The 21,601-nt window shown below is 48.7% G+C and overlaps 1 protein-coding gene across 3 annotated transcripts in view; it reads right to left on the reverse strand.

The window, feature by feature from the left end:
* The window catches only part of LOC115085685 (E3 ubiquitin-protein ligase TRIM39-like), a 121,325-nt gene extending 100,113 nt beyond the window's left edge, over nt 1-21,212 (reverse strand). For 2 of the 3 annotated variants that reach the window (XM_029591989.1, XM_029591988.1), the window contains exons 1-4: nt 20,762-21,212; nt 7,030-7,125; nt 3,390-3,620; nt 1,447-1,469 (exon numbers count right to left, since the gene is read on the reverse strand). In XM_029591989.1, coding sequence (XP_029447849.1) covers nt 1,447-1,469; nt 3,390-3,620; nt 7,030-7,125; nt 20,762-21,148 — 737 coding nt within the window. In that variant the 5' untranslated portion in view covers nt 21,149-21,212. The remainder of the gene's footprint in view (nt 1-1,446; nt 1,470-3,389; nt 3,621-7,029; nt 7,126-20,761) is intronic. The other variant, XM_029591990.1, reaches the window with a different exon arrangement.
* Nucleotides 21,213-21,601: the final 389 nt, after the last annotated feature.

The following is a 21,601-nucleotide window of genomic DNA, read 5'->3' on the forward strand; positions in this document are numbered from 1 at the left end:
GCCTATCATAGACAAATCAATGATATGCCTATTTCTAACCATCCATTACTGACTCGTTTCATGAAAGGGTTAACGCACATTCGTCCCCCAATATCCAAACCTCCGGTTTCATGGAACCTCAACATAGTTCTGGAACAGCTCATGCTTTTTCCATTCGAACCCATGGACTCAGCGCACATTAAATACCTCACATGGAAGGTAGTATTCCTGGTTGCAGTAACATCAGCACGAAGAATTAGTGAGTTACAAGCTTTGGTCCATTATCCTCCATACTTACAATTTCATCATCAGAAGGTAGTTCTCTGTACTCACCCGTCCTTCCTACCGAAAGTAGTTACCCCATTCCATCTCAATCAGACAATGGAATTACCAACTTTCTTCCCTAAACCGCACGCAAACGATAGGGAAGAACTACTGCACACATTAGATTGTAAAAGAGCTCTCACACTCTACAAAGAAAGAATAAACTCGGACTCCCATGTTTCTCAACTATTTGTCTCCTTCGACCCGAAAGCACCTGGCTTACCAGTAGCCAAACGCACCATCTCCAGTTGGATAGTACAGTGCATCAAATTCTGCTATGACAAATGGAATTTACAACTACATTCTAATCCTAAAGCTCACCAAGTTAGAGCAGTAGCAGCCTCCTGGGCACACTTGAAAAATGTGCAACCCATAGACATTTGCAAGGCAGCTACATGGTCATCATTGCATACCTTCACAGCTCATTACTGTCTTGACCAACAAGCAGCCACTAATGCGACGATAGGGCAAGCAATACTGCAATCTCTGCCCTCTTGTCCACGGTGACTGCCACACTGTCAAAGATCACGTTCAAACACATATAACACAAATGACGTGATCGGGAGCTTGGGACTCCCATGACAGCATGGCTAATTCAGCCCTGCTATCAATGGGAAAAAGCAAGTTTGCTTACCGTAAACGATGTTTCCGTAGATAGCAGGATGAATTAGCCATGCTGACCCCACCCTCCTCCCTGGCAGTTACCAAGTCTTCGACTACAATAAAGCTTAATCACAGACTGAGGAGATTCCGTTACTTTCCTGCGCGGGAACACACGCGCAGCAGCAGAGAGCAAAGCTCTGTTCTCTGCTTTGACAAGCTCCGCCTCCCGGGCCTGATTGACAGATCCCATGACAGCATGGCTAATTCATCCTGCTATCTACGGAAACATCGTTTACGGTAAGCAAACTTGCTTATATTGTTTTATGCTCACTCTCCATGAGTTTTCTCTCTCTAATGTTATAGAGAGTGAGGATAGTGGGGTGAGGTGAATAGGAAAACGGGTGAGACCCCAGGACAAGGAGTTTGAAAGCAGGTCTTTCTCCCATCTTCTCCTCAGTCACTGGGGAGGGGCAGGACCCACAGTGACATTACAGAGCTGCTATTTCATGCAGAATGAGAGCAATCAGAACAGAGCCGTACCTGCTCAGGGTGGCCTTTGCATCCTGGAGAGAAGAGAGAAAGAGAGATTATTACTGTTTATATTATATGGACTATACTACAGTCATTATAAACACTACAACTTCAGGCACACGGCTCTGTGCAGTCTAGTTCCAGGTTGTTTGCTGAGAGAAAATAAGTATTGTTTCCATTTCATCCTGTTATACCAGTCCAGTCGAGACAAGTGGATTATGTCCCCCTGCCAGCAGATGGAGGCCGAGCGCACTGCTTTCCTTTGTGACATTATCGCCGCTTCACGGAGGTGGATCAGCATAGTGAAAAGCCAGTAATCTCTGCCGCCAGCAGATGGTGGGGCAGCAGGATTTCTCCAGGCACTGATGGGTTCTCGGGCCTGGTCTCTGGTTTGCACAGGACTGCGAGCCTATTGAAGGTGTCTTGGGCCAGGCTCCTGCTACGCCAGAAGAGCGAGCCCATCCTGCAGGTTCCCAGTCCCTGAGGGGAGAGAGACTTCCCATAGAAAAATACCCAGGGAAGCTTTAAGGCAGAATCTTCAGCTTTACAATGAGGATGCTCACTGTCCGCACCCCCTTCTCCGTCTCTGCTTCAGAACTGTTTAAAGAAAAAACGGGGCCTTTTAATCAAAGCAACTACATCCAGAGAGGCTGGGTCAGACTTCGGGTAAGTACCTGCTGGGGGACTTTGTTTTTCAGTGGGATTCAGTGTTTCCTGTATCGCACAGCTTTGGCGGAGGTGCCAGGCCTGTACCTGTGAGAATTTGAGAGCGGCTGCCACTGCTGGGCCAGCGGCATGAGCGGCAGTCCAGCATCTACCACAGGAATGCATATGTCATTTTCAGGCTATTTCTAGTGGATCCCCCCGGGAATCTGAGCTTTCGGTGCCTTTCTCTTGCTGCGGGAAGGAGCCATGTCCTGCACCATGAGCGGTGGCCTTATCGATGTATTTTTCTCTGGAGTTTACTTAGGGCAGGCTGATGGCCATGTTAAGTCCTTCACCTCTGGTTGGGTCTGTATTACAGCAGCATTGTTTGAGGATTCGGGGGATTTTAGACTCCCTCCAGCTCTGGTTTCCTTGGATGCTGCAGTTTTTTAAGATTTTCCTTTCTGGATGACTCTGCTTTGTAAACCATTTCTCTGGATCTCTTTATATCTTTCAACCTGTCTTTCTATGAATTGCAGAAGCCTGAGGCCAGGAGGAGGCCTTCCGTTGGCTTGGTTTCACTTACAGATCCCAACCACGCCATCAGGTTCCCATGAAATGGAAACAAATAAATAAAACTTGCTATGGTTATCTGTTTCCCAGCCCGGAGTTGGCACGGGAGTAGCCTGAGGTTCGGCTTGAATCGCTCATCTGAGGGGGTGGTGCCTTCAAAGTGGAAGGCGCAGTTGTGCGCCTTTTTTCATGAGGATGATAGCATGGCCTTAGGATGATACCTTGCTTAGGTTATCAGAGGCTAAGATTGAGGCCTGGTTGGGAGCCTAATATTACAGGACTCGTATGTCCTCTTATTTTGAGGAACTGGTGCTTTGTATGTGTCCCTGCGTAGTGACCTCTGAGGTGTAATTACCTTTGGCAAGCTGTGCCCTCTTTCCCAGAAAACGGCTCAGCACTTATTCCAGTAGCCTTGGTTAGCCACTTTCTCTCTCTTCTTGGCTACCAGGCACACCCCTGTCCCAGCAGACAGTGCTGTTCTCCTGGGGGTCCTCAGGATGGGCAGATTGAACTCCCAGTAATCCTCATGACTAATGCCTCTAACACTTTTGTGCAGGTGAAGTGTCTCACATGAAACTGGCATTCGTTTTGGATGGCCTTTATGAATTTTCAGTGGCTTCAGCCTGCGTGTCATTGCTTTTGTTCATTTCAAACAAATGCACGTCCCTATTGCGAATCGGGCAAAGTGGGGCCCAGTCCATTCTGGAGTCTGGGGATTTGTAATTCCGTCTCACCTTCAGTAACTCCACGGCGGGCTGCTGGCACTTCTCCTCTATCTCTGAGATCAGTTTCTGGAGAGAGGAGCTTTGCTCTTCTAGCTGGCTCACATTATCCCTGATTTTCTTTACAATCTTCTTCTCTTCCTCTTCCAACCTTGAGAGATGGATCTGCTGCTCCTCATTCAGGAACTGGTGCAGCTCCTCAAACTCAGACAGGATTTTCTCTCTCTTGATCGCTGTTTCACACTACATTCAACAGATAAGAGCAAAGGGAAAAACATATCACTGACACTGACAATATATTATATTGCATGCAACAGTGGAGCCTGTCCCTGCAATAAAGAGAGTCACAGTCTGTGCCATTGTATTATTCTGAGCTTTATATGTCATCACTCCTGGGAATCAGCTGTGGATTTAACCCTCTGGCTGCCCCTAGGCACAGACTGTGGCGAACCTTGGCATGGTCTACCCTGGATGATGCATCAGCTGTCTGTCCTAAAATACTGACACAGCTGCACAGGAGGGGTTGCTGAAGCTGCTTTCAGTGACAGAATGAGCTTCTGGTGGCAGCGCAGCTGCCTCTAGATAGTTTCCTACTCCAGTGGTTCTCCATATCCACAATGAATATATATGAGATAGATTTGCATGCTCTGCCTCCATCGTATGGAAATCTCTTTCATCCTTATTCATTGCGGATATCCTAGAAACTTGACTGGCTTGGGGTGTCCTGAGGGCTGGGTTTCAGAACCCCTGACCTGCTCTGCCTATTAAGAAGTCTGCGCCTGCTGGGAACTCTCCCAACGCTAACCTCTTCATTTTCAGCCCTCGCAGAGGCGGAGACCCATCGGCCGTGGTTGAAGCTCTTCATTTTCCTCCGAGCCGCGCTGCAGTCTTCTTTTCTTCAGCCGATGCTGAGGGCACTAGCGTGGCCTCTTCTTGCCGCGCAGGCACCCGATACTCTCCACTTCCTCTTCCGGGCCACGGGGGGGGGGGGGGGGGGCGTGTGTGTGTGTGTGTGTGTGTGAGAGAGAGAGATTGCATGTATGTGAATGATTGAGAGCCTGTATATGTGAAAGAGAGTATGTCTGTGATTGAGAGCCTGCCTGTGAGAGAGAGAGAGCATGAATGTAAGTTTACCATTGGGAACCTGTATGTGTAAGTTTGTGATTGAAAACCTGTTTGTGTGAAAGAGTATGTGTGTATGATTGAGATCCTTTGTGTGTGAGAGAAATCATGTGTATGTATGATTAAGAGCCTGTGTGTATAAGTAAGAGAGAGATCATGTGTGTCTGTGTGTGATTGAGAGCTGGTTTAGGTGATGGAGCATGTGAGTATGTGATTGAGAGCCTGTGTTTAAATGAGAGAGAGAGAGACCATGTGTGTCTGTGTGTGATTGAGAGCTGATTTAGGTGAGGGAGCATGTGAGTATGTGATTGAGAGCCTGTGTGTAAATGAGAGAAAGAGAGGACATGTTTGTAAGCATGTGAATGAGAGTCTGTGTGTGAGAGAAAAAGACAGCATGTATTTATGTGATTGAAAGCCTGTGTGTGTGTGTCAGCGTGAAAAGATAGACAGCATGTGTGTAAATGTGTAATTAAGAGCCTATATAAGTGAGAGAGAAAAAACATGTGTATATGTGAGTACTGAGAGCATGTGTGTATAGGTGTGTCATTGAGAGCCAGTGTGAGAGAGAGCGCTGGTATGTGACTGAGAGAGGAGAAAGTTCAAAGCAAACCACCCCACCTCCTGCTAATTCAGAACAATCTCAGGACACCTGGATATCAAACGTTCCCAGGTATGCAGAGCAAAAAAATGTTTGTATCCTTCTTATTTTTCATTACTGGGTCTTTGTGTCTGCTATTTTGAAATATTTGTTGGTATCTGGAAATGTTTTATATGAGTTTTTAATTATTGGATATTCCACTCATCAGCTGTTTCGAAATATGTTCTTTTTGTTAGTACAGTTTTACTGCTGATGATTTTATATTTCTTGATTTGTTTTATAAGGATGGGTGATGTTTCTTTTTTCCTTTGTTACACTGCATACAGAGACTCTGGTTTGTTGCAGTTTCCAATTCAGTTTTTTCTACAGGCTTCTTGTTATGCATTTTGGTCTCTTTATTCTATGTTAGGTGAGGGACAGCACGTGATTCAGGTGAGGTTTTCTGCTGGCGTGTAGTTTCTGTGTAGGACTCTATAGCAGCCTGACTTGGTCCGTTTTCCTAATAGGAGATGTATTGGTGTCTTAAGGCCTGGTTTAATATTTTCAGAGACTTATTGTACTTTAAAAGTGTGATCTTACATAAAATGCACACATTTACTTGTATTTAGTTTTAAACATATTGTATGGCTCTCATGGAATTACATTTTAAAATATGTGGCGTTTATGGCTCTCTCAGCCAAAAAGGTTCCTGACCCCTGCAATAGGAGATAGGAGAAAGAAATTTTAATAAAGTTGAATGCTTTGTGCTTACTTACATATGTGCTTATTTGTTCTCATCGTTCTGCTTATAAAAAGCTTGTTTATACAGCCAGGTTTTTAGACTTACTTTGAAGAGTTTAAAGCTTCTCTGCAGTCTAATTTTGAGTGGCATTGAGTTCCACAGTACGGGTCCTGCCAGTGGCAGCGCTCGCTCTCTTACATGTGTGAGTCTTTCTGATTTAACGGATGGGACAGTTAATAGCGCCTTATTAGCCGATCTAAGATTTCTGTGAGGCACTTGTACAAGTGCTGTGTTTAGCCACTCCGCTTTTTCATCATGGATTAATTTATGTATTATACACAGTGCTTTATGCTGTATTCTTTGTTCAATAGGTAGCCAGTGTAGTTCTGCTAGTGTTCCTGTAATGTGGTCTCTTTTCTTTTTTCCTGTCAATATTCTAGCAGCTGAACATAAGAACATAAGAAAATGCCATACTGGGTCAGACCAAGGGTCCATCAAGCCCAGCATCCTGTTTCCAACAATGGCCAATCCAGGCCATAAGAACCTGGCAAGTACCCAAAAACGAAGCGATCTTATGGCTGTTTGAGGTACACCTAGTAACAGGGCGTTACAGTAGTCAGTGCTTGTGAATACCATTGACTGTAGAACCGTTCGGAAATTTGCCATGGTTAGTAAAGGTTTCAATTTTCTGAGAACCATTAGTTTTGCATAACCTTTTATTTTTAGTGATATGTGTTGTTTCAGGTTTAGTTCAGGGTCTATTATCACACCTAGATTGCGTACTTTCACTGCTAATTCCACAGTTTGATTATTTTTTATTGATATTGGTGTTTGAATTGGGTTTATATTTTTTTGTTCGAGGTGTAGGAATTTCACTCTCAGCACGGTCTCTATCTTCCCCGGTCCTCCCATCCACACCTAGAGTTAAAATGTGGCTCGGCCTATGCAGAATGCACATTGTAGCTCAGTATAGGCATTTTTTTAAATCTCCTGATGCATTAGCATATCATTAGATTGATGCATCTGCAGTTTAAAAAACTTGTACCCTATGCAGTAAAACTTTGTGCTAAAATCCAGTGCACAGTGCCATGATTGCATTGGCCTGAAAGTGAGTTGCTAAGTAGTATTCTCATTAATCTTACTCATGCTACTTCCAACTTGATAGGAGCAATGACCGTACAGAAACCTCAGACGGAGACACAGACACCCACCTTCAACTTCTCAGCTTTCTTCTCTTCACTGGATTTAAACGCCTGAATCTCTTTCAGCTCCTTCTTCAGTGGACCCAAGTGATTTTCATATTTTTCCTGTGAATATTAAACAGATCTAATTGAAAAATTTGAATAGTGTGTTTGATGTTATAAATCAGGATTAAATGGCTCTCAGATCCTCCTGTCTTATACTATAATTGGCCCAAGAGTGACACATCAGGATGAACATTGTACCAGGGTGCTTCCTTGAATCCTAAGCCCTGGGATCACAGGCTGTGGCTTTTTCTCATCCAGCCCCTCCCCAGGATGGGAGGAATGAGACTAGAGTACAGGACACAACAGAAGAGAAAAGAAATTGCTCTGCTCCTGTTTCTCCTAACCAAGACCCATATCTTCTCCAGCACTTCCTAAGCTATAGGACTCCATGCTGAATGCCCTCATTGCAGCCAATCAACTCATTACGGTTCAGAACTTGCTTGACTGCTGGGGAAACTGCTGCTCATCGCAGGTTTGTGGTAGACAAGGCTCACTATCAACACAAGGTTTTTCTGTTCAGTCTCTCAGTAGCTCTGAGAGAGTTTGGTGATAGAGGTGGCGGCACGCCTACATCACTAAGGGATCTGTGTCTTCCCATGTCAAGATGACTGCCTGGTGACAGGGCCTTCCCAGTAGATAGTGTTGGATTCCAGGGACAGGACGATTTGCCTTCTTCAATCCTTGGGATCCCTCATCAATTATCAAACTTTATCAAAGGATAAAATTCATCGAGGCTTGGATAGACTCTCTGGAGGAAAGAGTGTTCCCTCCATCCAGAAGCATTGACTCAGGATCCATCAATGTCCTCAAGCTCCATCTCAAGTGATTCTGATGGTCCTTGGCCACATGGCCATGGCAGTTCCTCTCATCCGTCTCAACATGAGACCTCATCAGTGGGGCCTTGGTTCGCAATGGGACCAGTTAATTCAGCCACTATCTTTTTCAGTGTTGATAACTAGCATGATGTGGACATTGTTCAGGTGGTGGCTAAATCCTAGAAGTGGGATCCACCCTTTGACCTTTATCCTATTAAGTGACTTTGGTCACCAACGCATCTACCAAAGGATGGGGCACCCACACTGGTTCCTCTCAGACTCCAGGAACATGGTCCATGTCAGAACATACTTCTTCTTCAAATTAATCGGTTAACGTTACGGGTCATTCAACATGCCCTAAGAGTTACTTACCCAGGCTTATGGGGGTGTGTAGTTTTAATTATAAGTTTATTTACTTGTCATTGGATAATTTAGATCTCTTTTGATAGCTAGAGAATGTTTGTTTTATGCAATTTTAATTTGTTTTCGTGTAGTTTATATAACTGTATTATTATGAAATATGTAATGAATGGTTTTCTTGGATTTAGTATGCAAGTATTGTATTTTGTAATTATGTATTTATGAAGTGAATTGCATTGATGGCATTATGTGGATTTGGGGTATATCAAATAAAATAATATAGAAGAATAGTACATAGGCCCTGCACATCCCAACTTTGGCACATGGTGCTTGGCCAAGAGAGCGTATGCTCAGATCTAACTTGCCATGCCATCCTTTTCCAAAATGGCCTGGCCTGTGATATTCTATCAAACCTGACATGCACAGCAGCAAAGTACATACTCTTCTTTTATAGATGCCCATCCACTCCCTGCAGTTAAATCAAAGTATAAGCTCTCTGGGGAAGGCACCTTCATCAGAAGAATATGCCTGTCAGTGTGGCACATGTCAACTCTGGGCACAGTCTTTATAACGCACTTAAAGCCATCAATGCAAAGGTGAGCGTAAGGGGAAAAGAGTTAAATGTAAAAAACATTCTGCTGGCATGAAGGTCCTGTGTAGGGATCTACAGCAGCCTGGCTTCTTCTGTTTGCCCAGTAGGAGGGTCCAGTGTGATATTTATAGCATTGTCTTTTCATAGGTAATGTTGTTGCTGTTTGAGGTCTGAGAAGTTAGTGCTGTTTTGGTAAGGCAGGTATGCTATAAGGCAGGGGTCGGGAACCTTTTTGGCTGAAAGAGCCATGAACGCCACATATTTTAAAATGTAATTCCATGAGAGCCATACAATATGTTTAAAACTAAATACAAGTAAATGTGTGCATTTTATGTAAGATCACACTTTTAAAGTACAATAAGTCTCTGAAAATATTACACCAGGCCTTAAGACACCAATACATCTCCTATTAGGAAAACGGACCAAGTCAGGCTGCTATAGAGTCCTACACAGAAACTACACGCCAGCAGAAAACCTCACCTGAATCACGTGCTGACCCTCACCTAACATAGAATAAAGAGACCAAAACGCATAACTAGAAGCATGCAGAAAAAACTGAATTGGAAACTGCAACAAGCCAGACTCTCTGTATGCAGTGTAACAAAGGAAAAAAGAAACATCACCCATCCTTATAAAACAAATCAAGAAATATAAAATCATCAGCAGTAAAACTGTACTAACAAAAAGAACATTTCGAAACAGCTGATGAGTGGAATATCCAATAATTAAAAACTCATATAAAACATTTCCAGATACCAACAAAATATTTCAAAATAGCAGACACAAAGACCCAGTAATGAAAAATAATAAGGATACAAACATTTTTTTGCTCTGCACACCTGGGAACGTTTGATATCCAGGTGTCCTGAGATTGTTCTGAATTAGCAGGAGGCGGGGTGGTTTGCTTGGAACTTTCTCCTCTCTCAGTCACATACCAGCGCTCTCTCTCACACTGGCTCTCAATTACACACCTATACACACATGCTCTCAGTCACTCACATATACACATGCTTTTTCTCTCTCACTTATATAGGCTCTTAATTACACATTTACACACATGCTATTTTTTCACGCTTACACACACACACATAGGCTTTTAATCACATAAATACATGCTGTCTTTTTCTCTCACACAAAGGCTCTCAATCACATACTCACATGCTCCATCACCTAAACCAGCTCTCAATCACACACAGACACACATGATCTCTCTCTTACTCATACACACAGGCTCTTAATCATGCATACACATGATCTCTCTCACACACAAAGGATCTCAATCATACACACATACTCTTTCACACAAACAGGTTTTCAATCACAAACTTACACATGCAGGTTCCCAATGGTAAACTTACATTCATGCTCTCTCTCTCTCACAGGTAGGCTCTCAATCACAGACATACTCTCTTTCACATATACAGGCTCTCAATCATTCACATACATGCAATCTCTCACTCACACACACAGGATCTCAAACACACATGCTTGCTCGCTCATTCACTCTCTCTCTCCCCCACCCCCACCCCGGGAACTCGTGGCAGCAGCAGCCTCCTCCCAACGCTAACCTCCTTCATTTTCAGCCCTCGCGGAGGAGGAGTCCCATTGGCCGCGGTTGAAGCTCTTCTTTATTTTCCTCCGAGCCGCGCTGCACAGTCTTTTTTTCGTCAGACCGACACTGAGCACACTAGCGTGGTCTCTTCTTCCCGTGCACGCACCCGATGCTCACCACTTCCTCTTCCGGGCTTTAGGGGGGGGCGGGAAGAAGAGAGCATGCCGGTGCCGCCGACTCCAGCTATTTTGCCGTGTTCCGCCCGGGCTGACAGCATTTTAAGCCTGGGCGGAGGAGGACTGGGGAGCAGCTGGGTCAGCGGGGGACTGGAAAGTGTGGCGAACACTGATTTAGATTTGTCTGCGAGCCAGATGCAGCCATCAAAAGAGCCATATCTGGCTCTTCCCGACCCCTGTAATACAGCATCGATGTCTTACACTGACATGATTTCTGAAAGCTTTGCATTACGTGCCTGCGTGTGTGTGTGTAATATATATCTGTATACATGTCTAGCTATCCATCTCTCTCTCTATATATATGAAACAAGTTTGAAATTTAAAGGGCTTACTTTTACTGGATTGCTCCAGGAGGTGGGGTCATAATGACTACTATGTTTCATTATCAGAACCTCAACGCAGGGACAATAACCCTGAAAGTTATATCACGGGAAAGGTGTACAAGGAGGAAGGATCTCTTAGGCTGCCTCATCCCCCTCCCACAATGACTTCACCACACACTGCCTCAGCCAGGAGGTGGGGTCATAATGACTACTGAGTTTCATTATCAGAACCTCAACGCAGGGACAATAACCCTGAAAGTTATATCACGGGAAAGGTGTACAAGGAGGAAGGATCTCTTAGGCTGCCTCATCCCCCTCCCACAATGACTTCACCACACACTGCCTCAGCCAGGAGGTGGGGTCATAATGACTACTGAGTTTCATTATCAGAACCTCAACGCAGGGACAATAACCCTGAAAGTTATATCACGGGAAAGGTGTACAAGGAGGAAGTATCTCTTAGGCTGCCTCATCCCCCTCCCACAATGACTTCACCCCACACTGCCTCAGCCTGCATTGGCTAGAGGATAGAAAATTCCTCATATGGCACTTATATCAGCCTGTGCGGGCTTGAAGAAGATAGAAATATATCTGCATTGGGCCCAGGGGCTGGAGGAATGGAGCAGTGGCCTGTGTTGGGCAGCAGCGCAGAAGGACAAGGCATCATGCAGCTCCCTCATCCGCAGTCAGCACAGAGGAGGAAAGCTGCAGCAGGGGGTCAGCAGCCTCAGAGTAATGGGGCAGGAGATATGGAGGAGATTACTAGGATTGGGGAGGAGAGGGAGCGTGCTGGATAATATGGAAATAATAAAAGGGGATCCATCCACAAATGACTGCTCAGGGACAATTAGGAGGTTAAAGTGGCCCCGCCCAGGACGCCCTGGGACAGTAAAGATCCTGATACCCACCTTGTATTCCTGCACAGCCTCCTTTATGTGGATCAGGAAGGGAGATCTGAGACCCCGGGACACACTGTGATAATAAAGATACTGACACTCACCTTGTGATCCTGCACAGCCTCCTCTATGGGGATCAGGGTGTGAGATCTGTGACCCCGGGACACACTGTGATAATAAAGATACTGACACTCACCTTGTATTCCTGCACAGCCTCCTCTATGGGGATCAGGGAGTGAGATCTGTGACCCCGGGACACACTGTGATAATAAAGATCCTGCCACTCACCTTGTAATCCTGCACAGCCTCCTGTATGGGGATCAGGGAGTGAGATCTGTGACCTGGGCCACACTGTAATAATAAAGATACTGACACTCACCTTGTATTCCTGCACAGCCTCTTCTATGGGGATCAGGGTGTGAGATCTGTGACCCCAGGATACACTGTGATAATAAAGATACTGACACTCACCTTGTATTCCTGCACAGCCTCCTCTATGGGGATCAGGGTGTGAGATCTGTGACCCCGGGACACACTGTGATAACAAAGATACTGACACTCACCTTGTATTCCTGCACAGCCTCCTCTATGGGAATCAGGGAGTGAGATCTGTGAACCCGGGACACACTGTGATAAGAAAATTATTACTTACCTGCTAATTTTCGTTCCTGTAGTACCATGGATCAGTCCAGACAGTGGGTTATGTCCCCAATCCAGCAGATGGAGTCAGCAAAAGCTTCGAGGGGGCATCACCATATGTACTACTACCCCCTCTGCAGGACTTCAGTATTGAGTATATCAAAGCCCGAGTAGACAAACAAACCCCCGTATTGGATCAAGTTTAAAAGAATCGGCAACAATAAGCCGCTTAACCTAAGTAAAGAAGTGTGACTGTCCCACCAACGGGTAGGAAGTCGTGAAGACAGCGTGACAACCCGCATGGAACTGGGAACTGTGAAAACACAAGGAAAGAACTGAAGAGTTGTGAAAGACATAAAAACACCACAGAACCATAGAGAACGGCTGAGCAGGATTAGAAACCAAAACGCGGTGGGCGTCTAGACTGATCCATGGTACTACAGGAACGAAAATTAGCAGGTAAGTAATAAATTTCTTTTCCCTGTACGTACCTGGATCAGTCCAGACAGTGGGATGTACCCAAGCGTCCCTAAATCGGGTGGGGTCCTGCGAGGCCTGCTTGTAGAACTTGCTCGCCAAAGTGTCCGAAGACAGAAGAGGCGAGGTGTAGACGATAGTGCCTCGAGAACGTGTGCAACGATTTCCAAGTGGCTGCTCTACAGATTTCCTGAGAGGAGACCGAGCGAGCCTCCGCCCAGGACGCCGCCTGAGAACGTGTAGAGTGCGCCATGATGCCGGGCGGGGGAGTCCGCCCCACCCCAATGTAGGAAGCGGCAATGCCAGCCTTCAGCCATCTGGCAATAGTTGTCTTCGAGGCCTGAGACCCTTTCCTAGGGCCGGACCAAAGCACGAAGAGATGGTCAGAAGTCCGGAAATCATTCGTAGCCTCCAGATAGAGACGCAGAGTGTGCTTGACATCCAGGAGTCGGAGAGCCCTCGGCTCAGAAGAAGAGAAGGACGGCAGTTCCACCGTCTGATTCACATGGAACGCAGACACCACCTTCGGAAGGAAGGAGGGAACAGTGCGAAGCGAAACTCCAGAGTCGGAGAAACGGAGATAAGGCTCTCTACACGACAGGGCTTGCAGCTCCGAGATGCGTCGAGCGGAGCAGATGGCCACCAGAAACACAGTCTTGAGGGTGAGATCCTTAATCGTCGCACTCCGGAGTGGTTCAAACGGGGGCCCCGACATGGAACGGAGCACAAGGTTGAGACTCCAGGAGGGACAAGGATCCCGCAACGGAGGCCGTAAATGCTTGACACCCTTGAGGAAGCGAACAATATCCGGGTGTTGTAGTAGGGAGCCCCCAATGCGCAGGAGCGAACCAAGGGCGGCCACCTGAACCCGTAGTGAGTTATAGGCGAGCCCCTTGTCCACCCCCGCTTGAAGAAACTGAAGGATCTGAGGAACCGAAGCCTTAGCGGGTCTCGTGTTCTGGCTGGTACACCACAGCTCGAAAACCTTCCAGACCCGAACATAGGCCACCGACGTCGAAGTCTTTCGGGAACGCAACAGCGTTGACACTACCGCCTCCTGGTAGCCCCGGCGCCGAAGGCGGTGCCACTCAAAAGCCAGGCCGCAAGACAGAAGAGTTCTGCCTGCTCGAAAAATACCGGGCCCTGGTGCAGGAGGCGGGGGAGATGTCCCAGTCGGATGGGTCCGTCGATCACCAGTTGGAGAAGGTCCGCAAACCAGGGTCGCCTTGGCCATTCTGGCGCGACGAAGATTACCGTCCCCTGATGAGCCTCTATTCTGCGGAGTAGTCTTCCCACCAGTGGCCACGGTGGAAATGCGTATAGAAGGAGATGGGCCGGCCACGGGAGCATGATATAGGCCACCGTGGTCGCGTTGTCCGATAAGATCCGAACCTCCCGATTCCGAAGGAGTGGCAGGAAGTGTCGCAGAGCTAGTCTGACCGCTCTGGTCTCCAGGCGATTGATGGACCACGTTGCCTCCTCCGCGGACCACGTCCCCTGCGTGGCGCTGCGGTCGCAGACTGCTCCCCAGCCGACGAGACTGGCATCGGTGGTTACCACCACCCAATTTGGCAGATCTAGGGACACGCCGCGAGCCAGATTCTCCGGCTCCATCCACCAGCTCAGGCTGATCCTGGCGAACTGCGGCAGGGGAAGGAGCACCTGGTAGTCCTGCAAAAGCGGTTTCCAACGGGATAGAAGTGCTCTTTGTAGGGGCCGGAGGTGCGCAAATGCCCAAGGGACCATGTCGATGGTGAAGCCCATCACCCCCAGGAGCTGCAGGTAGTCCCAGGAGGTGGGAACTGGTAACGCAGAGAACCGCTGTATGTGCTCCCGCAAGGCGTGCGCCTTGTCCTGCCTCAGAAAAACCTTGCCCAGACGTGTGTCGAAGGTCGCCCCCAAAAAATCCAAGCGCTGCGAGGGCACGAGGGAGCTCTTGGAGAAGTTCACTACCCATCCCAGGGACTGCAGGAACTGTATTACCCTGGCTACCGCAGCCTGTCCATGTAGGAAAGACTTCGCTCGGATGCCCCAATCGTCCAGGTAAGGATGGACTAAAATACCCTCCTTCCGAAGGGCAGCCGCCACGACTACCATGATCTTGGTGAAGGTGCGCGGTGCCGTCGCCAACCCGAACGGGAGCGCTATAAACTGGAAGTGTTGGTCCAGGATCTTGAACCTGAGAAGACGATGATGCTCCCGGCGGATGGGGATGTGAAGGTAGGCCTCCGTCAGTTCCAAGGAGGCCAGGAACTCCCCTCGATGCACCGCCGCAATCACCGAGCGCTGCGTTTCCATGCGGAACCGGACCACCCGGAGGGACTTGTTGACTTCCTTTAGGTCCAGGATGGGCCGGTAGGATCCTTCCTTCTTTGGCACCACGAAGTAGATGGAATAATGGCCCGAGCCCACCTCTCCGGAGGGCACGGGCGCAATGGCGCCTATCTCCCGAAGCCTGTCCAGTGTCAACTGCACCGCCCTGCGCTTGGGGCCCGATCCGCAGGGAGAGAAGATGAACCGTCCCTTCGGAGCGCGGACAAACTCCAACGCGTAGCCGTGTTCTATGGTGTCCAAGACCCACTGGTCTGAGGTGATCTGCGCCCACTCCTCGTAGAAGAACGCCAGCCGACCCCCAATCCTGGGGACGGCGGAGTGGGCGAGCCGAACATCATAGGGAGGACTTTGGAGAGGGTTGTCCCGACCCGGGGGCGGGCCGCGCGGGCCTACGCCCGCGAAAGGAGTGCGACCAGGGCTGAGGGCCTGGAGCCCGCCGGTCTGTAGTTCCTGTAGCGCCTTTGCGCCCTGGCTCTGGTCCGGGAAGACGAAAACGCCCTGGAGGGCCGGTATCTGTCCTCCGGCAGGCGATGAACCGCGTTTTCCCCCAGGGACTTGATGATCTGGTCCAAATCCTCCCCGAATAGGAACTTACCCCTGAATGGCAGGGAGCCCAGGCTCGACTTGAAGGATGTATCCGCCGCCCAGTTGCGAAGCCATAGTAGTCGACGTGCCGCCACTACCGAGACCATGGATCGAGCCAGGACCCGAAACAGGTCGTAGGAGGCGTCTGCCCCGTACGCCACCGCAGCTTCCAGTCTATCCGCCTGGACGGCCTCATCGGCCGGCAGAACCTGAGAGGTGAGAAGTTGTTGCACCCAGAGAAGACTCGCCCTCTGGGCAAGCGAACTGCACATCACTGCCCGCATCCCCAGCGCGGAGACCTTGAAGACCCGCTTGAGGAAAACTTCCAACTTGCGATCTTGCGTATCCCGTAAGGCCGCTCAACCCGTCACTGGTATGGTCGTCCTCTTCGTGACCGCCGACACCGCGGAGTCCACTTTTGGTACCTTGATGAGATCCAGAAAATCCTCCGGCAGTGGGTAAAGTTTTTCCATGGCATGGCTGACCTTTAGGGAAGCTTCCGGGGTGTCCCATTCCCTAGTGAGAAGCTGCAGGAAACGCCCGAGCCCTCGGTCGAAGGGCTGCCAGAACCGGATCCCCCTTCCTTGCAGAAGTGACAACAGCGGGCGCTATGGGAGCGGGCGGGTCCGGCGGCGGATCGAGGTCTAACTCCTGAATAATTAGCGGGATAAGCTCATCCAGCTCTTCCCTCTGGAAGAGACGCAGTGTGCGCGGATCGTCCCCCTCTGATGTGGAGTCTCCTTGACCCAAGTCCGTAAGGTCCGGCCCAGGGGACGCTGGACCTGGCACCGCTCCCACGGAGCCCACAGGAAGCCGGGTGCGGGTGGGAAGTTGGGGGGCCCCCACTCCTGCCGAGATGGGGGGGGGCCTGAGAGGGAGGCGAGAGCCGCGGTAACTTGGCTGGGGGCGGTCCCGTGGGAACGTCGAGACCCTGCAGATATGCTGTGTGCATTAGAAGTATAAACTCCGGGGAAAACCCCGGCCTACCCGAAGGAGCACCGGAGGGGGGGGACCCCGTTGAACCCTGGCCCAGCGGGTCTGGCTCCGGCAGCAAGGTCGGGGGAGAAACCTCGGGGGAGTCCCTGTCCTCCAGCGCTGCCTGAGTCCCCTCAGGGCGCTGGGTATGCAAGTTGGCCGCCGTTCCCGCCAGAAATGGGGGAGGGGCCGGCCCGCGCCACCCGGGCAAGCCTGCACAAAGGAGAATTCGCCGAGGGACTGCGACGTGCCTTCCCCCCCGGGAAGGCACCGAGCACAGATCCCCTCTCGCGAAATTCGCAATCCCGGCTCGCCGCAGGCCGGGCAACGCGACGGCCTCGGCATCGGGAGTGCTGCTAAAAACGGAGCAGACAGGCAAGAATCACAGAAATAAGCCTCGGGGGGGGGGGGGGGGGGGCCGTGAGGAGAAACGCCGCTGCGGGGGGGGCCCAGTCGGCCTGCACTGCCCGCCGACGGAGAACGGTGCCGCGGGGGGCCCTCCTGGCCGCACAACCCGCCGACAAGGAGCTCCCTGCCTACCTCCGCAGCCCATGAGGAGCAGACAAAATGGCCGCGGGTGAGGGAGAAACGCGGAGAGGCCAGTCCCACCGGCATCTGCGATCAAAGAGCTGTAAGAGAAAATACAGAATAACGTATCACTTACCCCGGTTCGCAAGCGACAGGCTAGCACCGAGAGAGAGAGAGAGAGACACAACACAGAGGGAAGCCAAGCCTCCCCAATTTGAACCTCTTTTTTTTTTTTTTTTAAGTGAAACAAACTTGATCCAAAAGAAATAGTCAAAGAAAACAGAGAAGGAAATTAATCAAGGAAAGAAAATGGTCTAAGGTAATCGGGAGCAACCCAGATTCCCCTACTCACATCTGCTGGAGTCAGAAGATACTGAACTCCTGCAGAGGGGGTAGTAGTACATATGGTGACGCCCCCTCGAAGCTTTTGCTGACTCCATCTGCTGGATTGGGGACATAACCCACTGTCTGGACTGATCCAGGTACGTACAGGGAAAATAAAGATACTGACACTCACCTTGTAATCCTGCACAGCCTCCTCTATGGGGATCAGGGAGTGAGATCTGTGTCCCCGGGATACACTGTGATAATAAAGATCCTGATACTCACCTTGTGATCCTGCACAGCCTCCTCTATGGGGATCAGGGAGTGAGATCTGTGTCCCCGGGATACACTGTGATAATAAAGATACTGATACTCACCTTGTGATCCTGCACAGCCTCCTCTATGGGGATCAGTGTGTGATATGTGACTCTAGGACACACTGTGATAATAAAGATAGCGATACTCACCTTGTAATCCTGCACAACCTCCTCTATGGGGATCAGGGTATGAGATCTGTGACCCCGGGACACACTGTGATAACAAAGATACTGACACTCACCTTGTATTCCTGCACAGCCTCCTCTATGGGCATCAGGGAGTGAGATCTGTGACCCCGGGACACACTGTGATAATAAAGATACTGACACTCACCTTGTATTCCTGCACAGCCTCCTCTATGGGGATCAGGGAGTGAGATCTGTGACCTGGGACACACTGTGGTAATAAAGATACTGACACTCACCTTGTATTCCTGCACAGCCTCCTCTATGGGGATCAGGGTGTGAGATCTGTGACCTGGGACACACTGTGATAATAAAGATACTGACACTCACCTTGTATTCCTGCACAGCCTCCTCTATGGGGATCAGGGTGTGAGATCTGTGACCTGGGACACACTGTGGTAATAAAGATACTGACACTCACCTTGTATTCCTGCACAGCCTCCTCTATGGGGATCAGGGAGTGAGATCTGTGACCTGGGACACACTGTGGTAATAAAGATACTGACACTCACCTTGTATTCCTGCACAGCCTCCTCTATGGGGATCAGGGTGTGAGATCTGTGACCTGGGACACACTGTGGTAATAAAGATACTGACACTCACCTTGTATTCCTGCACAGCCTGCTCTATGGGCATCAGGGAGTGAGATCTGTGACCCCAGGAAGCACTGTGATAATAAAGATACTGACACTCACTTGAGAATAACATAATGATAAAACCGACAGTCTTTGTACAAGGACCTTGGTATAATTTTAGAGAAAGACCTTAGCTTTAAAAAACATATCCACCAAACTGAGGGAAGGCTACCACAAACTCATCACTCTATGAAGGTTAAAACCGTTACTTGAAATAAACGACTTTATAACAGTATTGCAATCACTGATTTTTTCCAATATCGACTATTGGAATTCACTGCTACTGGGACTTCCTCATTCCACTATCCGACCTCTACAAGTATTACAGAATGCAGCCACAAGAATTTTGACAGGAAGCAAAAAATGCGATCGCATTACACTATTTTAACATCATTGCATTGGCTGCCCATTGAATACCGTTCACAATATAAAACAGCCTGCATTGTACACAAAATAATTTATGGTGAACAAACCGAATGGTTAAATACAGCCATTCGATTACAGGCTCCCCAAAGGAATCTCAGATCGGCAAATAAGTGTCTACTAACAATCCCCTCGGTGAAGTCAGCACATCTCAGTCAAGTGCGAGAGTGAGCAGTAACAATACCAGGCCCCAAACCCTGGAATACGTTACCAGTTGAGATCAGATTACAAGCAGATATTAAAAAATTTAAGTCCGATCTTAAAACATGGCTTTTTGGCTGTGCCTATGCAGAATCTAACTAAATGATCTTTTATTTGCTGTTTTTATCTAAAAAGCTGTTCATATTTTCGCTGCTTTTATTCATCTTATTGCACTTAATTTTATCTTGTATTCGCTTTATGCTTTAAATTTTGTACTTGTTTTAACTATTTATAATTTTAGAACTATAAATCCTTTATTAATTTGTTCTTATTGATGATTTACTGTATTTGATTTCTTTTTATTGTAAACCGTTGTGATGGACCTTCCGATACGATGGTATATAAAACCTAATAAACTAGAAACTAGAAATTATTCCTGCACAGCCTCCTCTATGGGGATCAGGGTGTGAGATCTGTGACCTGGTGTTACACTCACCAGTCATGGGGCTCCGCCTACCCTCCAAATCCTCCCTGACGCTGTGCCCGGTCTCGAGTCCCTGGCCGCGACCAGCCGTCTCTCCGCTTGCAGTCCATCCATCAGTACCCCATGCCGCCAGGATCTCCTCTGCTCTGTTTGCGCAAGGAGCCATCCTACTCCTCAGCACGGGATCTCCATACGCAGGTGCGCACGGCTCTTGCCATGATTTAAAGGGCCAACAGCGGGAAATCACCGCCGGGTTCGTGAAATGATGTCATTGGCCCTAGCCTACTTAAGGCTCTCCCAGGCTGCCTCCGGATGGCTTGGCAACGAGTCTCCTCGTGCTGAATTCCTCGTGGGTTTCTGCGTTTTTGCTCCTGAGTATCAGCTCCTGCATTCCTGCCTTCCAGTACTCGCTCCAGACTCCCAGTTCCCGTGTTAGCTTCCTTTGGACAGACCTCCCTGGCTTTGACCTTTGGATTGGATCTCACCCTGTCTGCTTGCCGCCTGCCTCTGACATTTGGACCGGACCCACCCTGCCTGCTTGCCGCCTGCCTCTGACCTTCGGACTGGACCCCACCTTGGCTGCTCGCTGCCTGCCTTCTGACTCTCTGCTTCGCATGGCCGTACCACAAGATCCTTCTTACAGGGGCCCACCTATGACCAGACAGCCCCCTACCCAAGGGCTCAACCTGCGGGGAATGAAGGCTGGTAGTGACGAAGCTCCAGCTGGCCCCTGCTCTCCTCCAGCCTTGCCTCCTGGTGGTGGTGACCTGTCCCCCTCAGGTAGCGACAACACCATCTGGGGCCAAGGGTCCACAGCTTACATCAGAGCTGCAACACCTGGGACCACTGTAATAATAAAGATACTGACACTCACCTTGTAATCCTGCACTGCCTCCTCTAGGGGGACCACACTGTGAGATCTGTGCTCCTTTCCTTCCTTACAGATAAGACAGATTGCTTTCCAATCCTCTGTGCAGAACAATTTTAATTTCTCTTCATGCTTCTGGCACAGAGTTTCCTCTCCTTTTCTCTCTGACATCTTTTTCACCCTTTCTATCAGATTCCGCAGCTCCCAGTTAGGCCTGAGTTTCCTCTGCTGAGATGTTTCTCTGCACTTGGGACAGGGGAAGTTTGTATCTAGGCCCTCCCAGGCCCGAGTGATGCAGGAGCGGCAGAAGTTGTGGCCACAGTCTATGGTCACCGGGTCTATAAAATAATCCAAGCAGATGGAACAAGAAGCTTCCTCCCGCAGAGACTCCATGCTGCTCCCTGCAGCCACGCTCCTGAGAGGAGAAGTGCAGACTCTATTTTTACTTTCATTTCTTCTCTAGCAGCGTCACAGAAAGGGAGGGTCTCTCTCTCTCTCTCTCTCTGGAGTGTGCTCTATCGAAAATTATTTTTCAAGCTGTGTTTCTGGGTTTACTACACATAAAACTTCAGAAAAGCCAACTTGTTCCCCTTTCACCACTGTGTTTCACTGTATTTTTACATTGTGGTGACCTTTAGGGAGATAAACTCAATAAACGCCTGTTTTGGTTCACCTACAGTTTTTCTTCTGTAGAACTGAGAACTTTTGGAAAGTTTGGAATAGAATTTAGAAGCAGTCAGACAAGTTATGAGAGTGGCTTGTTCTTTCTATTCCAAACGTATATCTATACACACACACACTGAGAAGGAGAACTGCTCTCAGTTTCGGAATATAAATATCATGATC

This window comes from Rhinatrema bivittatum, chromosome 2 (genome assembly GCF_901001135.1).
Source record: "Rhinatrema bivittatum chromosome 2, aRhiBiv1.1, whole genome shotgun sequence".
NCBI classification, from domain to species: Eukaryota; Metazoa; Chordata; class Amphibia; order Gymnophiona; family Rhinatrematidae; genus Rhinatrema; species Rhinatrema bivittatum.